Source organism: Neopelma chrysocephalum, unplaced genomic scaffold (assembly GCF_003984885.1).
Source record: "Neopelma chrysocephalum unplaced genomic scaffold, ASM398488v2 Primary Assembly neopelma1_22b, whole genome shotgun sequence".
In the NCBI taxonomy this organism is placed as follows: domain Eukaryota; kingdom Metazoa; phylum Chordata; class Aves; order Passeriformes; family Pipridae; genus Neopelma; species Neopelma chrysocephalum.
The window spans coordinates 11,709,369-11,731,240 of NW_020897690.1; the positions used below are offsets into that span (position 1 = coordinate 11,709,369).

General features: G+C 39.6%; 1 protein-coding gene across 6 annotated transcripts in view; it reads left to right on the plus strand.

Moving 5' to 3' along the window:
- Positions 1-21,872, plus strand: part of EPB41L4B (erythrocyte membrane protein band 4.1 like 4B) — a 170,556-nt gene that overhangs the window by 32,820 nt on the left and 115,864 nt on the right. For all 6 annotated transcript variants that reach the window (XM_027680162.1, XM_027680180.1, XM_027680191.1 and 3 more), the window contains exon 2: positions 17,871-17,975. In XM_027680162.1, the coding sequence (XP_027535963.1) occupies positions 17,871-17,975 (105 nt within the window). The remainder of the gene's footprint in view (positions 1-17,870; positions 17,976-21,872) is intronic.

Sequence of the window (21,872 nt, forward strand, 5' to 3'; positions counted from 1 at the left end):
ATGGGTTGAAAATCAGCTGGACTATTATCAATAGCTCAACATGCAGCTGGCAGCCGACCGAGCGCAGTACGCCAAAGGTTGGTTCTGAGGTCCATATTTTTCAATACTTAATGATTTGGATGATGACATATATTTGCAAATTACACTGAATTAGTGGGAGTGGCTGACGTGACATATGGCAAAGCATAAATCCCGAGGGATTTTGAGAGACTTAATGCTTGGACTGTCAAAGCCTTCATGAAGTAGAACACAAAGTTGTGCACCCGAGGCGTAATAGTACTGTGAATCAGTGCAGCTGGGAACTGATGGGCCAAGTGGCAGCTTTACTCAAGCGGACTGGATTTATGGTTGAAACCAAGTTGAATATGAACCAGTAGTGTGCTGTCATTGTCAATAAATCCGGTACCATGCTACATTAGGAGTACAGCCAGCAGATTAAGGGAAATTATTGTTGCTCTGTACTTGGCACTGATGAGCCTATACCAGGAACATTCCTTTTGGACCCACTACTAAAATAAATGTCAAGAAACTGCATATGTTTCAATGAATGATTGTCAGGGTGGTCTTCATGACCAGCAAGGGGAGGCGGACGGAGTGAGCTTTGTCTGATGTAGAGTAAGCTAATTGCAGTCTGCAACTATTTGAAGGGCAGTTAGAAAGATGATGGAGCCAAGCTTTCATGGTAGAGGCAGATGATGTAACATGACCAAAGACTTCTTTTCAGCTTCAGAAGTTCACACTGAACATTATGAAAAATCACTCCACTGGGAAGGTAGTATAGCACTAGACCAAGTCATTCTCTCACAGAGAAACTGTGAAATCTCTACCCATAAAAGTTCTCGGGAGTTGGCTGTTTTATTAACCCATTCATCTACCCTTATTGTGTTTAGATATGCAAGACAAGGGGTATATTGGAACTTCCTGCCCTTTGATAATTTTACATTATTTTGGTTTGTTTTTCTTTTATTTTTCTTGGGAGGATGTATGTTTAGATGTGAAACTTCTCTGAATTCACTGGAGATGTTTAAACATACCCTAGCAGCATGTTTTGCAGCTAATAAATATACTTCTAGTGTGTAGGGGGAGACATGGGAGAGGAGTGAGCCACAGTTGTGTCCCTTTAAATAAGAATGCTTTGTTCTACATTGGCACTGTTAGTCTTTTGGGCTTTGTCTTCAGGAAATGTAGTAATATTTCAGGCTTCAAGATTGCAGTCTGTCTTTTCTTCCTAACGAGGGACTGGAGTTCTAGGCAGAGTTATGCTAGGCAAGTTTTGTTGTTTTTTATTTTTAAATTCCCCATAATTATGAGAAATTCCTTCCTGATAATGGAATTCTAATAGTGCTTTTGGAGAACCCTTAGTATCCTTGTAGGCTTCATTGCTTCTAATCAGCCTCTTGACTGAAATGGGGCTGAGAAAGTGGGATCTTGTGTGCGTGAGTATTTTCACATGTGTACCCATGCACACATTTGACTATTTTGGGGAACTGGGAGTTCCTCGGAAGCAGTTGACTCTTAAGCTCCTTGTATTTCACTAAATCAGCATGTCTGTCACCAGGGCTTTCTCTGTCACTGATGGATGGCAATTCAAGTTCATCACAGTAGGAAGCAAGTGACTTGAAAGCAGTAGAGAGCTTGCAAATTCTTAGAATATGTTTAGTAATCCCTGTCTGTGGCTTCAAGAGTTAGTAAAGACGAGGTATATTCACATCAGAAGACTGAGTTTACTCTGTGAGTATAAACATTGACTTGCTGCAGCAACACAGTCCAAGTCTCTGTCCTTAATATGTTTAATATGAAATAATCCTCTATTCTGACTAGGACATCACTGATTATCACCCTACTTTCACTATAGTTGCTGCTTAATTGTTACTTTGCAGAAGTAGGATGCCATACTGCTACACTTGATACTGTTGTCCGGAATCGATAATAATTTTTAAATAATCTTTAGGTCTAGCTATTCCATAGTGGACATGTGTGGTGAACCAGAAGCATAAAATCCAAGTGAGTTGCTCATGAGTTTGTGTTTGAAAGCTGTAGCATGGAATTGGGTTGTGTGAGAGTTGTGCTTCCTTTCTCTTAATTTGAGGCTCTGGCACTTCAGCTGGTTGCACAACTTTCTAGAACTGTTTATCTGGGCAGTGTGTTGCTTAGGCAATCCTTTGAGTATAGGCTGTTGATGCGGGGCCTTCTGCCAAGTGATTGCCCAATTCTTTTCCCTCCTGTACCTTGATTCTTGTAGTGCAGTCAGTTCTGTATTACAATTATTTACGCATGCAAGAATTTTGTTGATTTTGGAAAATTTTTCAGTTTTAATAAATTTCTTTATAAACATCTTTTCTGCTTAATTTTTCCGATGCCATCTACTTCCCCCTCTGGGGTCGCCAGGTTTGGTTTTTTACATTTGTTTTTATAATTAAAGAACTTCTTCTTAAGTAGCTTGAACTTAAAATAGCTGTGTTTAGGCAAAAAGTAAACAGAAGGTCTCTTCCAAGTCTTGGAACTGTGCAAGGCCTACAGTATGAGCATCTAGATCATGTTTAGTGCTGCCAACCGGGCGCAATTAAGGCATGGTTATCCTGGGCATTGCAATATCATGCAGCAAGATAAATTTATAACCTCAAGCAGATCTTATAAGATTCAGTATGTATACCAAGTAACAGAAAGGTGTTTGTTGTTATATTAATGCTAGTAATCCCTGTGGGTTCAATGCTGGTAGAAGATGACCAGCTGGTTTTATGTCTATCTCCACGTTGTCTCTTCAGACTAAATTCTTCAATTGTACCTCATACATTTCAAAATTTGCATCTGCTTCTGTGGTTCCTGTTCCCTTCTTCTTGGTTTTGTTGCTGTCCTCTCTTGACTCCTCAATCTGCACATAGTTGCAGCCTTCACTTTTTTCAGTTAAAGTCTTTCTCCTCTGCTTCACTGCAGTGACTTTGATCCTTCAGTTTCTGGATTGGTATCATTTGAGATGTTAGATGCGCTCTGTTGCTATTGCATGCTGTCTTTGCCGGCTAGCTGATCTGCCTAAAATGTTTAATACAGACAAAAACACTCATTTTGTGTAAATATTGTAACATTATGTGAAGAAAATATTACTTAACTCCACTAACACCTACCCTGTCTGAAAACTTTAAAGTAAAATTTAGTTTATCAAGGTGCTGGAAAAAGAATACAGGATCAGTAGCTGGACTGCTACAAAGTACAGATGATATCTAAAACTGTTGAAAAAAATTAAGATGTGATTTTAGTGCACGATAAAAATACAGTATGTGATGTTTGTTCCATTATGTAGTGTTACATGTGTGCGAGCTTGTTCTGACATATAAACAAAGCAGTTCTCATTTCCTTGTGAAGCTTTGTAAATAGTGCAGCATACTTGCTGATATTTTCCAAAGTGGGGAAGATATTTCCAATTTTTCTAAATTCTCATCTCTAAGCATAATGCAAATGTCACTAGTGAAAAACACCAGTGAGTACATACTACACTGAGTTCTTACTCATCTTGATGGGTTCTCTTCAGGACAATTTGTAGTTGTTTGGGAGGTTTTTTTAGTGTTTTTTTTTGTTTGTTTCAAGCAATGTCTTTGATATGCCTTGTAAGCCCTTTTTAGTCTTTGCTGAGTCAGTCTCACTATACAGTGGAAAATACGTGTTTAACATAGTTTTTAGTATTAAGACTTAACAGCATAAGGAACTTAGCTGTAGTATTTCTAGCAGAGTTGTTCTGCAATGGTTACCTTGCAGACCTCCTATTCTGAAATGGGTGCTCAACTTACTGACAACTTCCTCTTTCCAAGGTGCGGAAGTTACTCTAGAATAGATTGCTTGTGACACAACCTCTCCATGAGGGAAGTGGAATGTCAGTTACCACGAAAGCATCCATCTCTATCCAGATGGTAAACGAGCTGTAACTCATTCGTTCTCTGTGTATCCCTTCCAGGGTCTTAAGACAACTGGTGGCTCTCTTGGAGATGATGTTTTAAACATTGACTGTGTTGGGTTAAAAACAAATTGGTTATGCATGCATCTTTCTGAAAACAATTATTTGATCTTGTGTCTTGGGAACCAGATGTATTACACCAATGCATTTTTTTAAAAATGCTTGTTTTGAGTAGCTAGGCTTCCATTTTTTATTCAGCTACACTTGACTAAATAGACATTTCAGAGGAGAATAACAGAAACAATTGTTTGAGTTTGATGCCTACCATTATCCTTGTGCTTCAGCAAATTCTCAGAATTTAATACTTGCCCAAGTTCACGGTTTATCCTGAAAATTCAAAATAACTAGCGGCTTTTATAGTGTTGAAAACCAGAAGGCAACTGGAACTACTTGAGAAAATGCTTTGCTTCTAAATGCTGCACGTAAACAAAATGGCATTAATTCAGTATGAGTTACACACAATGTCAGGAAAGTCTTGTTACCAACAAACTGTCAATCTTATGTCTGTTCACTTGCAGGAAGCTTAAATTAGGGGGTAGGGGAAAATGGGAGCATTTATTACTCACATGGATTGGCAGATAATAAATCTAAGCCTATGTTTACACTTAAAGTAAACATAAAGCTTTAAAAATGTTTCAAACTGTTAAATATTTGTAATATTGTAGTTTGTAAATCTTGTGTTTTCGTGATTCACTGGGAAAAATGAATTCACTGGGAATGAGAAAATAACTCATGAAGGACAATTTCCAATATGTCCTGGATTTCGCAGCCCCTGGATGTTGTGAAAAGGAAGCTGGAAAGCATTTGGCACTGCTTGCAGGCAGGTGTGCACTCCGTGCTTACTCCCTGTGGTCCATGGGGTCTTGGCACTACTACCCTTTGCATAGAATCTCTGAGCAGAAAGCAGAGAGTGCTCTCACATCAAAATAACCTCTATTTTGTTGGTTGGTTGTGTTTCTTTTGATAAAAATATTGTGTATATAAAAAAGTTGTCTTTTAATTCAATGCCCAAAATTATTGAATAACAAGGGTAGAATCATTTCCTCCTCTGAAAGTTGGAAGTGGGGAGGGAGGATGTGAGAGACAGACAAAGGAGACAACCTGCTTCTCAGAGAGTGAAAGTTTTTATCACTCATTTAGAATGTGAGTTCAGTGGTCTGTATTGTGGGTAGAGAGTATTGCCTTTTGGTAACAATGAGTGTGACAGATCTAAGATAAGGTTATCTTGAACTAGGACAGTAAGACTCTTCATCCTCTTACTGAACACTGGCTATTTTGAATTTCATATTGAAGGCCTAGCAATCTGTATATGATGTATGAGAAGCCTAGATACCAAAGTAAGACAGTGGAGTTTGCGAGGGAGGGTAACCGTTTATGTTGGATTTGCATGGCAAGGTTTTGGTAGCAGAGGGGCTGCAGGGATGGCTAATGTGAGAAGATAGCAGAAGCTGTCCTCATGTCAGATGGAGGCAGTTCCAGCAGGTTCCAAGATAGGCTCAGACTTAGCCAGTGCTGACTATCAGCGATGTTGTAGCACCTCCGTGATAACATATTTAAGAAGGGGAAAAAAGCTCCGCACAACAGCTGTCAGAGGAGTGAGAAAAATATGAAGGAAACAGCCCTGCAGACACCAAGGTCAGTGGGGAAGGAGGGGGAGGAAGCGCTCCAGTCATAGAGCACAGATTCCCCTGCAGCCTATGCCGAAGACCACTTTAGGCTGCAGGGAGACAGCCTGCCTCAGCCTGTAATGCCCCAGTGTGGATGTGAGGATGTTGTGGGAGACCATATTGAAAACCCAACAATTGAGATAAACAACTTTTGTTGGTCTTTCATCCAAGATTTTAAAAAGGCATAATTTAAGATCTTCAGTGTGCGTGATTGGTGAGTGATTGAGCATTCAGCTTATCACTCTTCATCTAAATTGCTTGTTTTCCCCAACATATGGTATTTTCTATACAGTGAGATGAAAGACAAGTCTCTCTTAATCTACAGACTCTCTGGCTGTGTCAACACTTATACATGCTTTGTTGCTCAGCCTGAATAAACTTCATCACATGCTGTCTCTTTCAAAATTGACGCAGCTGAACAAGTGAGTTGACACTTGTTCTTCCTGCATCATCAGTATGGTGTTGTGTTTGGTTGCAGTTAAAGGCTCTTCTGGCTCCATATGTATGACTTTGAAGTCAACTGAGTTGTCGGTGTCATGTAAAAGCCATTAGGCAGCAAAACTGTCACTACAGTCAGAGTTTGGCCTACATAACTTTGTTCCAACAGAAGAACCTGAGTTTGCTCTTGACTCTGTCCAAGTCTGTAAGCCTGGAATTGAGAAACATTGTTTATATTAATAATCTTTCCTGGAAAGTGGTGGATTCTCCAGCAGATTGACCTGGACAGGGTGCTTGACCATATTCTCTAGACTGTGCTTCTACCGAGAAAGGTTGGACCAGAAGATCCTTGAGGACCCTTCCAACCTTGTATGCTGTGATTCTGTGATTAGTGGTAGAACAGGGAATTAGGACAGCAAAGTTTGATCCTCCAGTGACTTAGTGGCTTTTCAGACCGTCAAAGCGCTTGGTATTAATGCTGGTGGTTTAGGTTCCATTGAATATTTAATTGAAATATTGTGAGTTCATGGCAATTCCCTGCTCTTGTGTTTGCTTTCATTGTGAAATAAAATTATTCTGAGGCAAAAAGCCCCTTACTGATTTTGTTTGCTTTGTAAATGAAGGGTTTTGTTAGAATCTGCATGGACATTGTCTTGCAACTTCAAAGAACTGGTGGTACAGTCTTTGCTGGAGCCACCAAAGTGGTTTCATTTTTAACTATTTCATTATCCCTCCAACTAAAAGCTATTCTGTGAAGTGGCTTCATGTTGCAGTAACTTTTGCATATGGACTTTGATGTATTCATACTGTGAGTAAGGCATTATTGCCTTGTGTTTCCCTGAATTAAAAAAAAATGTTTCACTTAAAAATCAAGTTGTTGTTTTAGACAACTGAGATAGTAGCAGTTCAGCCATGTGTGACTGGCCAATTTGGAATGTTTGGTCTGATTTGTCTTGAGATTTAGACTCTGAGAAAAAAATTTTTGCAAAAGTTGTCAAGCGTAGCAAAACTTCTGTTGAGGTAAAATGCCCAGGTGAAAAGAAACAGCTGCAAGGAATGTCCCATTAACTTGTCACAGTAAACTGAGAGCTTCATGAGTTCTACTGAATCTCTGGCAGTCCCTGTGACAAAGGTTCCCTACGTTTGTCCTATTGAGGTGTTGTTAATACACAGGTATAAATAAGCCAGCTGAAAAGCTGATACTTTATTCTTTTACTCCTTTATGGTGCTTGGGTTTAATTTCCGTTATAGTCTTTTGGATTCTATTTTCCTTGACATGTAAATTTCCGGAATCCATTTAGTGACATGGAGCAGGCTGGGCAGCCAACCCTCAAAGTGAAGGACAAAACTCAAACCTTCCTGCAAATTACTAAAAACTGCAGCCTGCTATAAATAGATTTTCAAATCAAACCATATGTGGGGCAGCTTTCTAACTACTGCTAATCTATCTATACTCTCAGGAATGTATATACATGTAGCATGTACCTTTGATAATGTTTTCATCTGTATTTTTGCCTTAAAAATTCTGAATGCGCGTTTAAAGTACATCTGGAGGAAGTGCTGGCACACAATATTCTCTTCAAGTAGGCAGCAAAAATTGCAGCTTGCAGGGAACCTGACGGAGAAGAAGCCTGACACTTGTACGAATTTGTGGTTCTTCTGGTCTGTCTTTTTTGAAAAAGTCACTTTTCCAGATTCTGATTAATACTGTGCATTTCTGCATCCTGACTGTGGGGTCAGAGGTTTTATCTTCTCACCCGCTTAATGGGATTGGATGATCTGTTGATTGGCATGAAATGTAAGTAATCATTTTTTGCTAAAATCCAGTTTTTCTGCTCCTCATATTAACACTCAGAACTTCTAACTTTATTCATTAAAAAAAAACCCTAGACACATCAGTCCTTGTTCATTCTTTAGAATAAACAGAATTCTGTGCTGCCGTGCATATCTCGGTACTGTAAGGTGTCCATTTGTCCTTCAGATCTGAACATTTATAACAGCAAGAAGCTGAATTCTATAGCATGATGAGAATTTATCTTGTCTCATGTAATTCTTTTGCAGCAGTGAGAAGATTAGAGTGCTGTACTTTATAATAAACCTAGGTCTACCATTAATTCTAACTGAGCAGTAGCATCACCTAAGAGAGGTGATTTCTATAAGCTTGAACTGTTTATTCTAACTATTTTTTGATTATTCTACTGAGGTTTTTTAATAAAAAACACATGGTTTTTCCTCTTGCATATTCTATCTTTCTAGAAAGAAATGTGATTTGTAGTGATTATCATTAATTGCATATCCTTGGCTAATTATGTTGATGTTTAAAAAGAATTATGTCTTCCTGACTGCCCACTAGATGAAATATTTTTGATGGCAGACTTCCCTGGTCTTCCTCTCTTTTTAAAGCTGCTGATTATAAAGCTACAGTTTAAGAGGTTTTAGCGACTTTTCTGAATCTCTGGATTTCTGGTTCTCTTCAAAGAGAAGCAAATAATTGGGGTTGATTCTTTGGAGAGGTCCTATGACTTAGTGCATGAAAGAACAAAGAGTGAAGAGTGCTGAAGTCAGTTGACTGAATAAATAACTTCTAAAAGAGTTTCTTTGCATTTTAAATCAATAGAGCTTCTGAGGAAAGACCACCTTAAAGTTTTTTCCTCAGGTTCTAAACTCCCTTTTTGGTCACTACTTCTATATTTCAAATCTTTGAACTTGCTTTTACTGGCCATAACTGTCAGGATGATTAACAATAAATACCATTTGTATGGAAGGTTTAGCACATTATAAGATAATTAATGTAGGTGATTAATAATAATGTTAGCATGCATGTAGAATTAATTTTCTGCTATGAAAAATGCAACAAATAGTATGTATTATTTAAGTAAAAAAATAAATAGACATAGAAATAATTGAATGTGAATTACATGGGCGTAAACAGTGTGGAATATTATGCTGGAGAATTGCTTCTAAGGAAGCACTTTCTTTTATCCAGACACACATAAAAGTAAATTTGTGCAGCATTACATGACGTGATATTATTACTAAAGGAATCTACACCTTTTTGCTTTTACAGGTCAGCAGGTGATGGTGGTGGGATCTTGTTCTATACACTCAAAAGACACGATCTGTAAGGCGTTGTGTAAGATACCAGTTCTTAGAGCAACCATCCTAGGTTTTGCCTATCAGCCACAACACAGCTTTGTGGCCTCCTCCTTGCCTCAATACCAGTGTTCAGCTTTTGGCATACCAGGCCCCATACCAGGCTGTGGAGTGTGGCCCAAGTGAATGTTTGTGGGGAGGGGGTTTGAAAGCACTGTTAGCTTAAATTAGTAGTGATGTTAAACTGATATAACTTTCCCTCTGTAGCCAGTTCTTTACAAGGCATTTATCTGTACAGCTGCCCTAACAGACCTCTTGGGTAAGAGCCAGAAACACAACCTGTGACTTGTCTGGCTGGGATAGTGGGAACCCTGCAGCCTTAATTTATGTGAAGTACTTCTGGCTTGTGTTGCTCATGTGTTTGACTGGGCATTACTGCTGGTCTGAGCTACATCTGTGCTGAAGCAAGGTTGCCAGTAAACCTTTATGGGTAAACCGTTTTATTGTAGACAGTCATAAACATGTCCTATTTAAAAACAAGTTTAAAAAATTGGCAGGAGTTGAGTTGGGCACACATACATGTGAATTGTATACAAAAGACATGTCTGTATGGAAAATTCTGTTTGTTCAATTGCTTCCATTTAAAACCTTTTCTACTCATGGAGCATTCGAATGCAGATGTATAAGAAAGCAAGGATGTCATTTGAAACTGGTACCGTCATTAGCATAAGAAAATGAAGATCCTTTGCTAAACTTTTCTGGGATTCTTTTCTGATAGCACTTGCTTCTTTCTCCTTATTCTCTTTTAGGTAAACTTAGCTTATGCCAGTGTTACGTGTTATTTCTCAAATACAATTTAAAGCCATTACCTAAAATTGCCTCTAGCTCTCCATGGCACCTCTATCCCACCATGATTTGTGCAGCAAGGCAACAGGCAGTGGAAGCATAAAGCATAATGTTATGTGTTGTCTTTGATGGTATTGTCTCTTAGAGGTGACTGCCACTTCAACACCCATAGTTAATTTTATCAAATTCTACCTCTTCCTCTGGGAATGCAGAACTGTAAATTATATTTTGAGTGAAATCATTTAGGTTAAGAAGTCTCAGCATAGACTTTTATTCTTCTCATCCTAGCTACTCCTTTTTTCCTTGGCTGTGTTTGAACCTGAGGGACATGTAATATTTCAAGTGGGTCAGGAGAGGGAGCTGGCATTCTAGGGGTGAAAAAGAATCTTCTTTCTATACAAATAACCCTTTTTTTTATCATGCCTCTGAGTGTAGAAATGTGATGGGATAACCTCTCTGTATCTGAAATAACAGGAGTCCAGGCTGACTTCTAGAACATAAAGTTACAAGTGAGGATTTTTTTTTTTACTGCTTTGTTCTGTGGCTGAAGGTCGCTTTTATCTATTGCCTGAGGATCCCATTTAGAAGTGTTGACAGTGCTTTTCTCTTGGAAAGAGGTCTGGGTTGCCAGTAGTACATGTAGGTGATAGGAACAGTAAGCAGAAACTCTCACCTTCGTCTGAGTCTAATAAAACGAAAATGTCATTGCTGGTACTAACGTTGCCAATAGTAATTGCACTTATAGGGCACCATCGTGGTATTACCTGCTTGCCCTTCATGTGACTTTTGGAGAGATTAAAGGCTTTTTGAGTACAGCATGCCCTTCAGATGACTGATTGGAATGTAAAATCGCCCTGCATAAGGGTTTCCCCACTGCAGTGTGTTAGTCTTAGCCACCAGCCAGGCTCCTACCCAGCCCACTCATTCCATCCCCCATCTGCAAGCTGGGGGAAGAAAACATGGAGAAAAAATGGGAACAAATGCTTGTGGGTCAAGATAAAGATAACTCTTTCCCTAACTCAAATCCACTCCTTCACTCCTGATTTCTGTATGCACTTCCTTCCCCCCATCTCCAGTGGTCAGTGAGTTTGTTGTGGGGGTGGCTGAAACCAACTGTGTCCAGCTTAGGACAGTCCCAATGTCTTCTCTGAAAAAACTAAGCAAGTGGTGCTTAGTTGAAGACATGATAGATTCTCGCTGCTTTTTTTCAGCAGCAAAATGGACTTCTGAGGCTCTAGGTATGCTACTATAATCAGGTTTTGAAGGGCCATAAAGCTCAACTAGTGAAAGTGCCTATTTTGAAAACAACTGTGAAAAACCAGCTTTCAGAAAAAGTTAGCGTTGTTCAGATCATATTATAAATTTGGTTCAATTGTTGTTGTGTTTGCCAGTTGAGGAAGAGACAGAATGTGATTGAGATGTGGGGAATGAAGTGAGGAAGGAGGGATGTGTGAACTGGCAAAGGAAACTTTATACTTGCCCTTCAAATCTCACCTGACTTTCCTGGATCTGTTTTATGTTTGTGTTACTGTACATAGGACATCTTTCCAGTGGGTTACTTGGCATGGGTTTGAACTATTTAATGATTGTTCTGCATGTAAAGTAATTCCTTCTCTGATCTATTTTCTGTACATTCTCTATAATGCCATTCTACCATTCCAATCTTTGATTCATCTCAATGAGTTTCTATTTTTGAATAATTAAAAATCTTTTCTTCATTCCTATTGCAGAGCTTGAAAATAGCATATGATTCTTCTCCACCCTTAATTCTTTGTGGTTTGGGTTTCTTAGTTTTGTTTGCTTTTGTTTATTTGTTTTTGTTGTTAGTGTGGTGGGTGTTAATTTTATTTTTTATTTTTGTTGATACATGACTGCCCTTACATAAAAGGTAGAAAGCATAAGCTGATGCAAGGGACTTGGTCAATGTCAGGCTAGCATGGTAAACGTATTGTGATCTGACTGGAAGTCCGGTGCCATTTGAGTTTATGTAGTGACTTGCCTGGTATACGTAAAATATGGTGATCTATTTAGTTATTCTTATTCCGGCTTCTCCTCCAGTGAACACTGATTCTTCTTGCCAATAGCTGGTGAAGAGATGAAAGTCTGACTGCTGTTGAGAAATGCTGATGTGCAGCAATGGTGAGGTTTACTATACCCACTCTTTGGGGATTTTTTTTCTTAATGTCTGTCTACAAATTCTCATTGGCATCTTGGTCACAGAAACCCAGCTCGCTTGCACTGCTATGTGCTCGTCTGCCCACACAGAGAATGTTTTTAAATGGTAGTGTACTGTTTCCTACTTTGAAGCTCCCAGTTATCCCCTTGATAGGATGTGACTTGTGAGAGACTTGGTTTTTGAGACTTTCAGTTTTATCATAGGCTTTGAGACTAATTTGAAGGAATCAGCTTGGTCTCTTGGTTGAATTCATTGGTTTTGGATTTTTTTTTCTTTGGTGTTTTTTCATTTTTTGAGGGGTTATTTTACTTTGCTTATAAGCTATTTTTGCTCAGGAAATAGCAATTTTAGTTTGGGGCCTTGACAGAAATGACTGGGAGCAAAGTATTTGTTCTCTCAAGATTATAATAAGTAAATATCATTCAGGGAACGTTTTTGTCCTCTGATGAAGGGCTGAGGGTTTGGTGGTGTGTGTATGCATTTGGCATTTTTTGTTGTTTTGAGTTTTTTGTGCAGGGGGGAAGTTGAGGTGATTTTGGCTCTTGTTTTCAGCTAAAATCTCAAAGGGGCTAAAATGAATTTTGTTCTCCTTTAGATAAAAGCTCATATGCGTCATCACTTGTGTTTTCTTCTGGACACATTCAGCACTGAAGCAGTACTGGTGTATTGCCATGACAGGGTGAGAGGCTTAATGGTTATTTGAACAGTGTCACATTTTCAAGGGAGCTTGTAGCCAGAACTGAAAACTTGAGTCAATGGTTGACTGGTAAGAAAATAACTTGATATCTTCATGTAGCTTGAGCAAGTTAGACAGCCTCGTGGAAGTATGATGTGTTAAGAAATAACTTGCTTTTCTTCAATTAGCTCTGAGTTTACAAAGTAAAGTAAGCATTATTTACATAACTTCAAGCACAAAAAATACAACTCTCTCCACATTCTTATGAATCTACTTATTAGGTCCCCAGGAGGAAGCTGGGACAAATACCAAGGTCATGGCTACTTTGCAGCATGCCCTCTGCCAGGGTGTCGTCTTTGGATGGCAGCATGGAAACTGGAATTTAAAAACATGCTGCCATCTTTGACAGTACTACCTATGGCAGCATTGATGGGATGGATAACATCATTTTCAGTGCAGGTTTTGCCAGCCCAGCCATAGCCTCAAGTGCTTGCTTGGCTGAAGCTGTAAGATGCCATGGCAGTTGTGTTGTAATATGCAGCTCTTTAGTTAAGAGCTCGCTCTGACGTGCCTACAAGAGTCATGATCCAAAAGATAACTTCACTGTAGTTATATACCCTGCAGTGACCAAGCTTAGGGGATGCAAAGGATTGTGTCTCTCCTTTCTCTCTTCCTAGAGACCTAATGAATAGATTTGTAAGAATGTAGAAGCATTTTTGTGCTTAGAATTGTAGAACTACTGCTTGCTTTCAATACAGCTGAATGTGTTTGAGAATCTGAGGGCTTGACTACCTAGAAGAAAGCAAGTTAAAGGACAGATGATAACTGAGCACCAGGAGTCAAGGCTAATTAGAAGCACAGATGGCTTTATGCATGTATAGCCTGTCTGAAACGCTGGGAGACAACACTGCCAGTGGCTGTTAAAAGGCAATGAAAATTCCTACTGCTAAGCAGTATGGCCAACAGATACAGCCTTAGGTTTGAAAACTGAGTTAATAATAGTTCAGGTGTAAGAGGACCGAGCACAACATATTGAGCCATTCTGTTTCAGGAGATGCCAAAGAGAGGGCATGCTGGTGCCATCAGAGCAGGGCAGTATGAGGCCTGTGGAGCTGAGACTTGGTGGCTACAAATGCTCCTTTAAGAACTTATTAGAAGCTAAAACCTTGGGTCTGTGACCATGAGAGCATAGCAACCCACTCTGCAAAAATATTTCACATATTTCAGAATACATAATTCAGTGCTTTCTTTCAAAAAAGAAACTAAATCTTCCCTACATACTCATTGCTGCTACTCACTATTCAGTTTGGTACACATTGGCTTTTATTGGAAAGTTAATTGGCTTTCAGTCTTTTCTTGGCAGTGGTTTATTTTCCTTATTTTTGGTTAGCCCTGGAATAGCTAAAATCAACACTAATCAGCTTGTTTAGATAGAGCCACTTGGTGTAAAATTTTCCCTGGCTGATCAATTTTCCCTTTCCTTCACATCCACCAAAAGCATGTTAAAATCTCTTGCCTATTCATGTGTCCAGTCTCAAAGAGTTTCTAATTAGAGAAGTTATTCTTTGTTTTGTCATGTTTTAGCTGACAAGAATTTCCGTGGATTCCCTGAGACTGGAAGTCTCTGGCAGCTAGAAAGATAGCCTGCTTGAAGTGTGGACATTGCAGCTGTCACTGTGGCTGTACAAGGTGTTTTATACTTATGCCCATTGAAGTCTTTGTAGGACTTGCACTGAGTCCTTATTTAACATAAGAATTTTCTCTGATGCTATGACTCATGGTCCCAAAGAAGATATGAAGGAGGTTTATTTGAGAAGGGCTTCTATGATACAGAGTGGAAAATCTGGCATGATTGTCAGACAAGACACGGGTGACTGATATGAAACACCTTTTTTTTTTTTTCTTTCTTTCAGTGGTTGCTCATTATCACAGAGCTCCTCAACCTGCAAGTTTAATTCAATCTTTCTGTCTTTCTTCAAGTGCCTGCCTCATGCTCATTCGGTTTTACCCTAAGTTGCAGCTGTTGTTTTGTTTGTGAACTGGAACTTTTCATGCCCAGCCCCCCAGTGCCTCCCTGTGAGGTTTCATGGTGTTCACACAAGTTCTCCAAGGAACACTCCCCCAGAAACTGTTTTAATTGTTGGTTGTTTTTTGTTTGGTTGATTTTTTAAAACAAAAAAACCCCACCACCAAAACAAAAACAAAGCAAGGACAGACAAAAAAAAACCCCAAACAAAAAATCCCCCACAAAACCAAACAAGGGTTTGCAACTTTTATTACATCACTGTTTCCAATTATAGTAACTTTCGTAACAAAGTGATTACTTTACGTAGTAGTATATGTATATGTATATGTATATGTATACTTCATTTTTTGAGATGTAACTTATGCAGGTCTCTTACATCTGACAGTTCTGAACCATCTGTCTAGCAAGGTAGAACTGTAAAATATTTGTCGTTTATGGTTGGGGTTTTTTAGATGTATCTTCAGAAAATATGCACAAGTCAAAGGTCTGTAGAGAAAGGCATTAAATTCCAGATGATTAGATAAATGAAAATTTTATTGTATGAAATAATTTTCAGTCTTTATGTGGTACCAGGTTTTGAAAGAGCAAGTATTTTTTTAGCTTCTGTTTTGTCTAGAAGGAAGAGAGAAGAAAAAGACAGTGAAAATTTGAAGTTTCTTGTCATATGGACACTTTTTACATTAGAGGTCACTACCATGGATATTAATTCCTAAGGAAAAAGACTCCTATTTTGCCTGTACCACCCATTTCATTTAGTGCATAGCTATGAATTTATCAGTCCACAGTCCGACTCCCTAGATTGTCAGTCAGTGAAGAGGCAGAATAAAGGAGAACAGGTCATCCTTTACTTTTAGTAGAGGAAAGGAATTAGTCGCATTTATCTGCCCCGTAGTGTACCATCTCAAAGTTTTTTGTCAGCAATTTGTTGACTGCAGCTGCTCTATCATCCAAGTGGGAAAGCTCATTTAATGACAAGTTAAATGTCACATAGCTTATTGGAGATTATATGTAATACTGCATTTTATGGTCTAGCCGTGCAATGCAGAGCTATTCTCCATGTGAAACACGTTAAACATTAACTACTGTTTGGATACAGAAGGTGGAGTATGCTCTCTCTGGTTTCTATTGGGTGTGTGGCTGTTGAAGATAAACATGTTCTGGTAGTTAATGCCATAAAGCAAACACCCATGGGTACAGTAATTGTAGGGCATCAAATCTATTTTCCCTAGATTTGTGAATTCTTCCCGTTCTGCTGTTTCTCATTTTATTGCTTTGCAGGGTTTTCTCCTCCCTCATTTAAGCAGAATCTGTTTAAAATTTGTTGTACTTTGGTTTGACTTCTGTTAACAAGTTCTGGATACTTCTGTTCAGTTTATAGTAACTGTTGCACAAGTAAAGATGATGGTTTCTTAGCAATGTACTGTTTTAAGAAACCATTATATTCTCATCTGCTTTCAATAGAGCGTTGAACTTTGGTTAAGAATGTCTACTATCCACCTCCTGCCCCTCCAAAATAATGAAACAGTATCTTACAATGATAATTTAATGTTTAAGTTTTTATGCAGCTTGTTTTAATGGAGCTCCTAATGCTGCTCCTGAAATTTGATAAGATTGAATTTCTGTGCTTCTGCTTTGTTAGTAAAAAACCCCCAAAACCACACCAAACTCCCAAAATTCAACTTGAATAAAATTTGCTACCTACACTTAAGCTTGTGTGACCTTCTTGGAAAAAATAGAGATGTAACACTTCATCTTGTCTATTGGTGGACAGATTTTAGACAGCTTAGAATCCTGAACAGGAGTTCTGCGTGTTATATTTGATGCTGCTTTTGTGCAGAAGACCAAACAAAAGGAATTGAACACTTAAATTTGTGAATTTTGCTATATTTTGGGATGACGTGGAAATGCCTAATATTTTAGAGCTTTAAAAAATAAAAATTGAAGAAAAAAATCCTTAAAGGTGTGTGAGGGGCAGCAGTCACAAAAGTATATCCTTGTATAAAACTGTAGCTTCAGTCTTGTACTCAGATTTATGGTCATCTCTTGTGTTTTTAGCCAAGGGATGTTTTTGCTCAAGAACTTGAACACTTCCTTCCTCAAGTAACACAACAGGATTTACATGAAAAAGTTGTTTCTTATTGCTCCTTCCTCCTACCCACCAAGCTTTGGTGGTAGCTCCGCCAAAGGAAGCACTACAAAGCAAAAACTAGAAAACAAAGCTACCTCCAAGCTTCACTTTTCTAGTGTTGAAGAATTGGGTATCTAAATTTTTGCCTTGACCTTAGAACACGCACACAGGTCAGTGCAGCCTAGCTTTAAGATCAGCTAACTTTCCTACTAGTACCTGTAGCTGATAGCTGGGGTTGGTTTTATTTCAACGCCTGTGAGTTTCAGATGGCATGGCAAGTAAGAATTACAGCTTTTTTGACCCTGTTTTGTTTCTTCGTTTAAAGGCTGTAAATATGATTGCAATTAGCAACATACACAGAAGATTCTTATCATATCCCATTAATTTTCTTCACAGTGCTCTTTAAGTATTCTGGCTGCCCAGAATTTATTTTGCAGCTCCAGTGATGGTATGGCACTTCATGACTGCAGTTGATATGTGATAACAGCCAGCAGATTTCAGACAGTGTGTCAAGCAAGCTTTTGCTGGAGAATCTGTCTTCCTGGGGTCTAAAATGTTGACTCTGTGACTTAGGACACTTACAGAACATAAGCCTTTCTTTTCTCTCATACACTTTTAGTTACAGTGAACTTTGAAGGTTTTCTTTGAGAGGGAAATCTGATGCTGTTGGAATAGCTGCAGACAGGAACAGCACGTCACTCTCTTTCCTGTGGGAAATAAAAAGAAATGTCAATACAATTCTCCAGAATAAATAGAATTGCTATTTAAGTATTGTTTTCCATTGTGTATCTTCTCTCACCCATTCGAACTTAAAAAGAAACACACCCAAATCCACACTGACCCATAAAAAACCCCACTTCCTTTTCTGTTACAGAAAAATGCAAAGGGACAGGAGTTGTTTGACCAGATTGTGTATCATTTGGACCTTGTGGAAACTGATTACTTTGGTCTGCAATTCATGGATGCTTCCCAAGTTACAGTAAGTATAACTTCAATCAACTTTTATGTTTTGCAGTAATTTGTGTTGCCTGTTATAAAAGTATTACTGGTGCAGTTCCATGGAGAGATGTAGGCATTAGAGGACATACTGCTGAAACAAGTGATACTATGTTTGGTTCTTGCACATAAAGCCACATCCTCTAAACGAGTCATTTGTCATTTTATATGATGTGCATTGACTTGATTGCACTTAAGTAAAAAAGTGATACATTTGGGTAAAGAAAAATCTACTTTATGTTTAGTTGGCTCATGGTATTCCGAATGGGTTGAATCTCTTGCAAGCAAGGGTTTCTTGTAACTCCTATCCTTGCTTTCCATGCACAGATTATGTTGCTTTGTGTGTTTACCTTCATTTGCAATGGTGAAACCTTTTCTCTCTTCATTATCTAATGGCCTCCAGCATCTACAGATAAAATAAATAAATAACACCCCCCAATATTTACAGATGCAGATACATAGATGTATTAGTAAGATACTGTTAAAAGACTACGGCCTTGTGGTTGCACTGTACTGCTGTGTATTTAATCTTTTCGTTTTTCTGTTCACTTTATGTGACCAGGCAGTTTGACAACAGCCTGCATTGTGGATAGAGAATATGCAGACTTGGAAAATAAGTGTTTCTTTTTAGTGCTACCTGGCCAGTAGGTAACTGTTTTTTGCTTCATGGAAAAAGGAGACGTACTCTGTGATATTAGAATAAAATAATTGGAAAATGTAGCCACAATAGTGACATCTTGGGAAATGTAGATTCTAACTTTATCATCCCAGAGTTCTCAGCTGTATTCTCGAACAAGCTCAGATCAAATGTGGTTGGGACGGATCAGTGTTTTAGCAGCTGCACGATCATCTGTGTTTTACCAATGACTTTAAACAACAAACAGGAAGTCTATCCAGTTATTATAATTACTTGATACTGGAAAAAGGGAATCTGTGGTTTTAGGGAGAAGTGGTATTAATCTATTTAAACATTATCCTGATGTCTCAGTTAATTTAAGGATACGTATTTATCACTGGAAACTGATGTTTCAAATTAAGTATGTCCATAATGAGTTTGAGATTTTTAGGAAGTTTAGTGTGTGTGTTCCTGATAGAATTTGTATTACATAAATTGTGTGTTCTTTTATGATGGACCTAATTATAAGGACACAGTTAATAAAGCAGAGCCTGCTCAAAAGAGGAAAAACACATTATATCATTACTGATTGTCAAATCATCTAGCTTGATAGCTAGGAATAGCTGCCTGGCAAGGAGTTCTCTAATGTTTTGAAAGAAGGGAAACACATAAGGAGAGTGAAATATCCTTTCTTGGCAAGAGAGAAGGCAGATCAGAAGCCAAAAACCTAGCTGAGGAAGCAGAGAACACTCATTTTCTTGTATATTTGCAGAACTGAAGGGCTCTTTTTAATGGTAAGAAAGATGAAACAGACGTGAGCAGCTATGATTTCTGTAGAGAGCTGTGTCCCTGGTGTTCAGGGCAAAATATGCCTATATGTGCAAATGTTTTAGCTTTGCTTGTATGCTATTTCTTTCTTCCCTATTAGGGAGGGAAGTGAGCTCCATCTGCCCGGGTTTGGAATTAGAGTTGTCCTTCTCCTAGGATGATTGCCAGAAGGCTAGTGAGCTCATCGTGCCCATGGATATATTGAATCTGACTCTACGATTTTGACCTGTCTGGCATGGGCGACCCTACCGAAGGCATGTACCATCACCAGCGTAGCTCGCAACCGCACAGGGGTACACAGGCTTCTTTCCCATTAAAACGGTTAGGGCAAGCCTTTCTCTCCCTACTTTTCTGCCACCCATCTACATTCAGTTCCAGGGAAATACCCAGGAACAACCCTTTGTCCTGACCACACTTTCAGGACGCAACAAATACATACTGAACCTGGGCAGTAGCTGCAGGTGAGCCAAAACCAAACCGTTCCAGCCTCCGTGCCCACCCGGGACTCAGGTACCTCTTAAGACCCCAGCCCGGCCGAGAACCCCAACGCCCCAGAAGAACCTGCTATCCACCTTGACCTTATCCTTTCCACACCGTGTTACCACATATCTTCCCACGCACCGCTTACCTGCGACACTTCATACAGAGCTGTCCTGCCCGCCCTCCCACCAGTCTGAGGACCCCCACGGCTCACCTGACACCCTTCCCCTCCCCCAAACTGGACCGGCAAACCTCTGTGTGCTCCGAAGCTCCCCCTCTCTTCTCCCACGAGGGTGCAGTCCCCACCAGCGAAGCTCCCCTCTCCTTTCCCCCGCCGGGGCCCAGCCCCGTGCCACCTTTTAAAACTGTATAAACTATAAAAATACTGAAAGCAAGAAAGGGAGAGACACCAACTGAGATGCTGGAACAAATGTCAGAGGAAGAGAATTTAAACAAACCTGTATCAGCACTCAGTTCATCTAGCAGTCCTCTGGTTCTCCAGGTAGATCCTGAGTCTTGATTTCCTAAAGAATTATTGTGCTCTTGAACTACTGCAGCTGCCAACAGATGGTCCACATTTGCCACTTCTGGGTCTGAGTTTGTGTCTGATATATCATAGTGAGCTACAACTGGAGGTCCATCTGGTATCTCTGCAGTGATTGTCTTGCTGCTCCTTGAAGCTTCTTCATCATCATCTGATGAACCCGTGCTCGAGTCACACGTCAGGTCACTGTCACTGGTACTGCTGTCCTGCAGCAGGTTGTACTTCTTGCGAGCAGCTGCCTCCCATTTCTTTCTCAAGAGCCGGATTCTTTCTTTGTGCTTTTGGCTTCGATGACCCAGTCATCATCACCCTGTATAAGAAGAAAGGAGTTAAATCAGACTGTTCAAATTACCATGGTATTACTCTGCTCTCCATTGCTGGCAAAATCCTGGCAAGAATGCTTTTGAACAGACTAATACCCGCTATAGCAGAAGGAATTCTACCTGAAAGCCAGTGTGGTTTCAGAGCCAACAGGAGTACCACAGGCATGGTATTTGTTCTCAGACAACTGCAAGAGAAGTGTAGGGAACAGTGTATGTAACCTTTGTCGACCTCACCAAAGCTTTCGATACTGTGAGCAGGAAAGGTCTGTGGCAGATTTTGGAACGTTTAGGATGTCCCCCCAAGTTCCTTAAAATGATCATCTCCCTCCATGAGGATCAGCACGGCCAAGTCAGATATGGTGATGCACCTTCTGAGCCCTTTCTAATTACCAATGGTATGAAACAAGGCTGTGTTCTCACACCAACCCTATTCACAATCTTCTTCAGCATGATGTTCCAAAGGGCCACGGCAGACCTCGATGATCAGGATGGTATCTACCTTCAATACCGTACTGATGGAAGCCTATTCAACCTAAGATGACTGAAGACCCACACTAAGACCTTAAATCATCTTGTCCGTGAGCTGCTTTATGCTGATGACACCGCCCTTGTCACCCACACAGAAGCAGCTCTGCAGCGTTTAACATCCTTCTTTGCAGACACTGCTGAGCTCTTTGGGCTAGAAGTCAGCTTAAAGAAGACAGAAGTTCTCTATCAACCTGCACCTCAGGAAGTCTTCCATCATCCCCATATCACCATTGGCGAATCAGAGCTCAAATCAGTCCAACAGTTTAATTACCTAGGCAGCCTCTTCTCCTCGGATGGTAAGATTGACGGGGAGATAGACAACAGGTTAGCAAAGGCATATAGTGCTTTCGGAAAGCTTCATAGAAGAGTTTGGTGAAATAAACACTTGAAGAAAAGTACAAGGATCAGTGTTTACAGAGCCATAGTGCTGTCTGCTCTCTTATATGGATCCGAATCATGGGTCATCTACCGCCACCACCTGCAACTCCTAGAACGCTTCCATCAACGCTGTCTCCGTACAATCCTAAACATCCACTGGTCAGATTATGTAACTAAGATGTC